Raw genomic sequence first — 7691 nt, forward strand, 5'->3', positions numbered from 1 at the left:
TCACTCATCATCCTGCATCATGGTATCCTCTGCGTCGTTTTCACTGAACAGCCCGTCATCCCCGTCGTCTCCATGATATTCATCGCCCCCAACAGCAGCTCCTCCGTCCTCGGCCCCAGTACCTGTACCTTCTTCTTCAGGCTCAGCCCCAGATCCTGCGCCCCTTCCAGCCACGGAAGCGCCAACCTCTGCATTCGCATCCTCATCCTCCTCATCGTCGTCATCATCATCAGCCACGCGCCGCGTGACCTTGGCTCGGCGCCGCTGTACCACTTCTTCCTCTTCCTCTTCATCATCCGCCCCCGTGTCGCGCATCGCTTGATCCTCGTCCGCCGGAGCCACTGCCTCGTCGTCATCGTCATCCGAGTCTACGACCATCTCGCTACTCTTGAATTTGCTCTGTACCTTGCCTCCAGCCCGACGCTCGAGGCGCCGACGCTTCTTCGGTGCCGTCTCACCCTCGCTCTCACTGCCGCTGCTTCTCGCCTGACTGGGTGAATCGCCACCATCGTTGATGAAGTCGTCCTCGGTGCCCTTCTTCTTACGCTTCGACGTTGTCCGCTTCTTGCGCTTCACCTTGGCGCCCGTTTCCGACTCGGTAGTCAGCTCCGCTTCTTCGCGAGCACGTTCTTCCTCGGCGCGCTGCTCTGCCAATCGTTGAGCCTCCTCAACCATGCGCTGGCGCTCCTCGGCAACTCGCTGTTTGCGCTCTCGCTCGGCCTCCTGCGCCTTGCGCACCTCCTCCTCTCGGCGCCGGATCTCCGCTTCGCGCGCCTCGCGCGCCTGCTGGAGCTTGGCCGCATTCTTCTCCTCGTAATCCTTCTGGCTCTGAAGGGCACGCTCAAGCTGCTTGATGATCGTGCGACCCATGTTGGCGCGTTGCTCCAAGGCACTCGCCGGATAGGGGGGGTTCTTGGCTTGCGCAATCCGCCCAAATGTTTCCACGGCCTTGTGAAGCCCATCCGCTGCATCCTGCACGTCCTGCACCGTCTTCTGCGTCTCCGGAAGACTGTACGTCAAGGAGGCGATCTGGTTCTGTACGAAGGCGATGTTGAATTCAAGGTGAACCTGGCCTGGCGCAACGGCATGCGCGCGTTGGGCGTAGTCAAGCGCTGTCTTCATGGCCTGTAAGTTCATCTCCTGTTTGCCCTTCAGTAACCAGACACGGCCCAAGCAGGCCAGGATCTGCGCGTCACGAGCCCGGTCGCGGGACAGCGCAGCCTCGTAATGCTCGATCGATCGCGTGAACTGGCGGAGCTCTGCGTAAACGTGGCCGAGGTTTAGGTAGACACTAGCATCGCGCAGGGTATCCCGGACCTTGGAGAAGATGTGAACCGCCGACGCGTGGTCCTTCTTGTCGTCTACAAGCGCAATCGCGATACCCTGCGCTGCGTAGGCGTTCCGCGGATCCAGCTGCAGGGCCTTATCGAAGAACTCCACCGCACGCTCGTACATCTTCCGCCGCTTTTCCTTGTCTTGGTCCGTATCCCGTCGCATGTCACGCGCTGCCGACAGATGAATGTTGCCCATTCCCGTGAGCGAGTACCGGTCATGCTTATCGTAATACTGCAAGGTGTGTTTGTAGTGGCGCTGCTCGTGGTCTTCCGCCAGATTGGCCGCGCGTTTCTTTGACTTGCTCAGATACCAGCCGAACAGGGCCCGTACCTCGAGGTTCGTCGCGTCGGCCTCGTACAGTTTGGCCATCTTCTTGGGTCCCTCTTCCGTTGGGCTCTGGCGCAGAGCGATGTATGTCAATCGCGCGTTGGCTTCTGTGTAGTCGGCGTGACGCTCCAGTAAGCCCCCATATACCTTCTTGGCATCGTCTGGCATGTCGGCCGCCTCATAAGCGCGACCCAGATTGTAGCTGATGGTGGTCACCAGGGCGTCGATGTCGAGCTCACTCTCCTTCTCCTGGGACTTGACGCAGGCGTCCAGCGCTGATTGAAACATAGTCCGAGCCAACTCGATCTTCTCAGCTTGATACAAAAAGCAGCCCATGTTGTTGAGTAATTGCGGAGGTAGCTGTTTGCGAAGCGCAACCTTGATCTGCTCCGCGTCCTCTACTCCTTCAGGGCGTTCCTCTTCAGGGATCTCCGCGAGTTGCATTTCCTCCAGCTGGGTGAGGCATTGCATGCTCTTTTCGGGGGCGATCTGTTCATACAGGCGGGACAGATACAACAAGACTGACTCATCGGGCAGGATCTTCTTGTTCTCGTCCTTCCAGAGCGCACGGACGGACTCCAGAAGCCCGATAGCTTTCTTCACTTCGGCAGACTTGTCGTCTTTGCTATTGGCTGCGAACACTTCCTCCGCGTAGAGGACACCGAGCAAAATCATACTCTCAGGGTTTTTGGTCTGTTGAATGATCTTCTCCAGCCGGAACTTGGCTCCGTCGAGATCTTTGCTGCTGGAAACCTGCATCTGTATACTACCTAGTTTGGCAGGAAGATAGCCGTTCTCGCCACCGCGGGCCTGATCCGCTCGATTGTAATACTCCGCTGCGTGACCGAGGTCGCCTTCATAGTGTGCTTTCCGACCGAGCAAATACCAACCATCACTGGCAATCGGCATCACGTCCGTCTGTTGAATGGCTTTGCGGGCCAGACTCTCAACGGTGCTATATGCTTTGCGTAGAAGGAAGTAGCTGCCAAAAAGAGCGCATGTCATCGGATACTCTTTGTCCAATTTGAATGCTTTCTGCGTGTACTGTGTCATGGCGACTTTGTACAAGGAACCAAAGGCAGGGTCTGTGGTGGAGTGTCGAGAGCTGTCGTATAAATAGTAGACTGCAAGGAGAATGTTGGCCACTTTTGAATCGGGGTTCTATAATGATGTATACGAGTTAGGACTGATATTCTTCTCGCCCACCATGTGATGGAGTCCACTCACCAATGCAAGCGCCCGCTCCCAGGCAGCTTTCGCCTGCTCCTTGAATCCCAATTGCCACAGACAACAGCCGATACCAATGCGGGGATCAGGATCCCGTAGCCCAGGCATCTTCATCAATACTTTCTGATACCCTTCCAATGCTTCTGCATAGCGACCCAACATATACTGCGCACGTGCATGGCCAAGAATCGCCATTGCATTGCGACCACCAAAAGCTTTGGACGACTCATCAAAGCACTTAAGTGCCTGGCGTAACGACTCGGCCCGCTCAGAGGTATCAATACCGCCAGTGCGCGTGGGTCGCAGAGGCTGCATCGACGCGCGCAAGAGGGACAGAACACCGCGCGCCAGAAACAGTGGGGGAAAAGCTGGATTAAGTCGCGAGGCCTCATTCAGTGTAGAGGTCGCTTGTTGTAGGTAGTAGTCCTTGGTCTTAGAATCTGTGTATATTTCGGAGTCGTTCAAGACACGAGGCGCTTGCCGACACTTTAGCATCAACAGCCAGCAGACCCAACTCAAAAGCCCAAGTTTCTCCTTGATCGCCCCGTGACCGACGGAGGCCAACCCTTTGTTGAGGATGTCGATCGCATGATCAAGTTGGTTTTGTTTGGCGTACGCGAGCGCGATAGTCACCCAAAAGTTTTTGGCGGCTTTCTCATTCTCCAAAAGGGTGCACAGCTCGGTAGGATCGTCGGGAAGAACTTCAAGGCTGACCTCAACTTCACTGTCAAGTGTCGACGCGGGAATATCGATCGCAGAAGGAATGTCGGAAAAGCGAAGATTGGCTTGCGATTTCGTAGCCGGTAGGGAGTCGCCGTTGGTACCATTGGCGTGGCCATTATGGAAAGACGCCATAGCTTGGAGATAAGCAATGCCCGGGTAGGCAGGCTGTGGTGGAGAAAGATCAAAGAAGGCGAAAGGTGCTTGACTTAAGAGAGACACAGCTCAGCTCATGTCATGTTCGGAGTCGACTCGGTAGCTTGAACGGGCAGCGCGGAGGAGGTTCTTCTGGCTGATCAAACAAGCAAGAAGAGCACTTTCGAGGAGCGATTTCGAGTCGCAATAGCAATGGAGACGCTGGACACGTGAGTAGTTGGTCGCTCGCGTATCGGAGGTTTGGTCAAGTCGAGGGTTAATACCTGATCAGGGTTGGATGGAATAGAGTTGGAGACAGACGGGAACTGAGGCTGGAAAGGGAGCACCGCCACACGGCCGGGGATGTGGCTAGGGTCGGCCTGGCGTCTCGACTCATGAGATGTCACACCAGTCACTGGTTGGTCTCTAATCTTACTCTCAGTTTGGTCATATTAACATATTAATGCATCAACGTCTGTTAAGCATGGACTGATAACTAGCACTACATGATGCCGGGTCTAGTACACTAATAATGCTCATCATGTCGTCAAGTAAGTATAAGAGTAGGAAAGAAGTCATGGCTCTGAGTGCATCGCTTCATATCATGATAATGTTCAAAACTTCCGACCGAGTTGATTACTCCTCTCACTGCAATGCTCCATTTGACGGCCTCAAAATAGACCGAATAGCCTAGGTAACCTGCACAGTAAAGCAGTGCCCACCAATACCATGAATATTCTGCCTAATTCAGTCCAGTGCCCCAGTCGAACCTGGGTCTCAGCATATCCGGTGGCTGCCGCAGATGTCTGCTCTGGGGTATCAGTGCCAACAACAATAGAGCCTCCCAATTCGGTAGGAAATCGGCCGGTTTCAAAGCATTCATCCAAAAGCTGGTCCTTCTCGGCCCAGCGAGCTCGGATCCAGGCATCAAACTCGCTTTGATCGTCAAGTGGAATGTCCGCTACCGCAAAGCGTCTCCAATACATATTAACAGAGGTCGGTGGTCGACCTTGCAAATACGTTGACCGAAGCGTGAAGTACTTGTCGGGTAAGCTACCTTTTCTGCACGAATGAACAGAGTTGATTAGAGCTTGTGAAGGAAGTATGGAATAGCCAGGTCACTTACGGAGGTCCTTCGTAGGCTACAGTGCAGTCATAAACCCACTCAACGGTGCCCCGCAGTTGCTGCAGGCAGAAGAAGAGGCCAGTCGACCGGGGAATAATTTGATGTTCCAGAGTTGGAAGCCCTTGTTTCGCCGCGTATTCTGCGCTCCGTCGTTTGGTATTTATAGACAGATTCGTTCCCTCGGGAAAGATCAGCAGCCACATGGGATCATACTGTGGCGAACTCGACTGAGATCCCGAGTGCTGCGTCTTCAACTTCTCCAAGCGATGTTGAAGCCGTGGCTTGTCCGAGAGCCACTTCCGAGCCATAAAGATGAAGCCATAGAAAGTCATACCCTGGCCGATGATGGGGATGTATTTGAGGGATTCTTTCAAAATAATAAAGATGCGGCCGTGCATCTGGTTCGTATATGCGACCCACCACAGATAAATCCAGTCCGTATAAACCTGGTGATTAGCGATCATCACAAGTCGCTCTGGGAAATCTGTTCGCAACCGTCCATCCTCCGTCAGGTGAATCTGGTTCCGCACACTCTTGTCTCCGCTAACGCGCACGACGGTTGGACAACCCCACTGTGTAAGAGCCGTGATCACTAGTCCAAACGATTGCTTGGTGTACGCCATGTACGCGTAGTAGTAATCCTTGCTGATCAGATAGAGTGGGGAGCCAATGACTTGTGTTGCTAAGATGGCGACGCAACAGCAGTTGAACCATGTTGCGAGCAAGAGGGAGCGAAAGATTTGCATGGCAAGGCCATGCTTTAGACGTGGCTCAGCATCAGCATAAGCATGAGACTTATTGTTCACAGAAGAAGCTGTCGCATTCACATGCTTCCGCTGACGAAGATCGTGTTCCATGATGGCATAAGCTGAGGATGGACAACCAGGGATCTTGCCTGGACAGTAGGAGTTTTATGGTCGGGACAACCTGAGGTTTATAGTTCCAGGTCAGCATTCCCTCCACATGGTCACGCGGGCTGAGCTGTACAACAAATAGCTATGGTGAGTGAAGAAAAGCGGTGTCGACCCAAACTCACTAAGAGAAACAGGCCCGTTCGGGGCTAGAAATAAGTCCAAGGACGAAACCCAGGATGCCTCCAGGTTTCAAAGCCTCTCAATGATGGCATGGAAGAATCCAACCAGAAAGTATAAAGTACAGACCAGAATAGCCTGGGTCAAACCATGCTCAAACCAGCAAAAGAAAGGCGGTGGTTCCTCATTTCTGGGGTTGAAATGTTATGGGAAACCGCCAATCCAAGGTATTTATACGGGAGCCTCAGCAGTTCCGTGAATCACCGGAAGGGGAAAGCTGAGGGATGACATAACCCGAACTGTATTCACTGTGTATCTTGCATGTAGTTAAGTTAACTAAATCACTCTACCGTATCCGTAACGTAATCGGTAAGCGGGCGGAACGCGCAAGCGAGTAGAACGCCTAACTCATAATTCTGTTTTGTATTAATTTAAAGTTAAATATTAATTTTTTTATACTATTTAAATTATTTATTCTTGATATTTTACTTTTACTGGATACTATATTTATATATAGCTAATTTTATTATATAAAAAACAGCAAGATGGCGTGCAGCAGCAAGATTATTTTTTATTAACTATAAAATTAGACTGTTAAATTTTTAAAACTTTATTTTTTTTATAAGTCTAATAAAAAAACTGTATAGCTTTATAAATTATAATTTTTTTAAGATCTATTAATTAATAATTATTTTATTTTTTTTTAGTCTGATATTCGTCTGCAGCCCATAAATTATAATTTTTTTATTTAAATAAAACTATTTTATTTAATATAATCTTATAGTTTTTAATAATATATAATAATATAGTTTTTATTAACTTCAGAGAACTTCGTGTATATTTATATAATAATTTTTTAATTATAGTTTTATACTTTTTTAATTATCTTATTTTTTTAGATATTTTTAGTATAAAAAAATAGTTATTTAATTTTTAATAAAAATAATCTTTTGCAGGCTATATATCAACTTTTTAAATATTTTATTTAGTTAGAAAAATACTAAGCCGGAAGCTAAAAAGATATTCTATATAAATAATTTTTTAAAAATAAATTCTTAGGCTTTAGAAAATATATTTAAAAAATTAATTTTATTAATATAATAGATTTTTTAGTAAATTAGCTATTTAATTAAATTATTATATATATTTTTTTAACAGCACAAAGCAGGCAATATCTAAAAACTAATAAAAATATAAAAAATATAAAAATATATAAATAAAAATAATATTATTCTAGCTGCAGATTTTATCAAAATAAAATATTAAACAAAAATTATATCTATTAAAAATTAAAAAATTATATTTTTTAACTTACTGTTTCTTAATTAAAAAAATAAAGTAGTATTTAAATTAATATAATCTAATTTTATTATTTATTTAATTATTTAGTAAGATATTAATTTTTTAAAAATAAAATATATTATTTTTATATCAGGCCTCTATATATATTTTATTTTTAATAATAATATATAAAAATAGGATCTAATTTAAAGTATTAATATATTTAATTAATATTATCTACTTGCGATTTTCAGACTGTATAAAAAACAGCTTATTTATATAGTTAGATTTTATTATTATTTTACTAATAGCTACCAAGTCTATAGCAAAGCTAGTTTTATTAAAATTATAAATATTTTTATTTATAATTTTATTTTTAGATATAGTATTTTTAATATAATTAAACTATTTTTTAATAAGCTTCAGATCTTTGTATAGATGTTATATAATACCTACTGCTACAGCAGTCTATATCTACCACTATGGCAGCTTCTTCGAGGTTAATATAG

At 46.7% G+C, this 7691-nt stretch overlaps 2 protein-coding genes across 2 annotated transcripts; both read right to left on the reverse strand.

Annotated features, from left to right (window-relative positions):
• BO95DRAFT_408414 (putative RNA polymerase II transcription elongation factor (Ctr9)) lies at positions 1-4022 on the reverse strand (the record flags this gene model as incomplete). The annotated part of the gene is made up of 3 exons (XM_025584105.1): positions 2890-4022; positions 175-2823; positions 1-108 (listed from the first exon to the last, which is right to left on the reverse strand). The coding sequence occupies exons 1-3, from the start codon at positions 3742-3744 to the stop codon at positions 1-3; spliced, it is 3612 nt and encodes a 1203-aa protein (XP_025444890.1). The 5' UTR covers positions 3745-4022.
• A 194-nt stretch (positions 4023-4216) lies between these two features.
• Positions 4217-6036, reverse strand: BO95DRAFT_440417 (lysophospholipid acyltransferase family protein). The gene is made up of 2 exons (XM_025585960.1): positions 4871-6036; positions 4217-4806 (listed from the first exon to the last, which is right to left on the reverse strand). Exons 1-2 carry the CDS (start codon positions 5614-5616, stop codon positions 4416-4418), a joined length of 1137 nt encoding a protein of 378 aa, XP_025444891.1. The 5' UTR covers positions 5617-6036; the 3' UTR covers positions 4217-4415.
• Between the last annotated feature and the right edge of the window lie 1655 nt (positions 6037-7691).

This window comes from Aspergillus brunneoviolaceus (assembly GCF_003184695.1).
Source record: "Aspergillus brunneoviolaceus CBS 621.78 unplaced genomic scaffold BO95scaffold_15, whole genome shotgun sequence".
Classification (NCBI taxonomy): domain Eukaryota; kingdom Fungi; phylum Ascomycota; class Eurotiomycetes; order Eurotiales; family Aspergillaceae; genus Aspergillus; species Aspergillus brunneoviolaceus.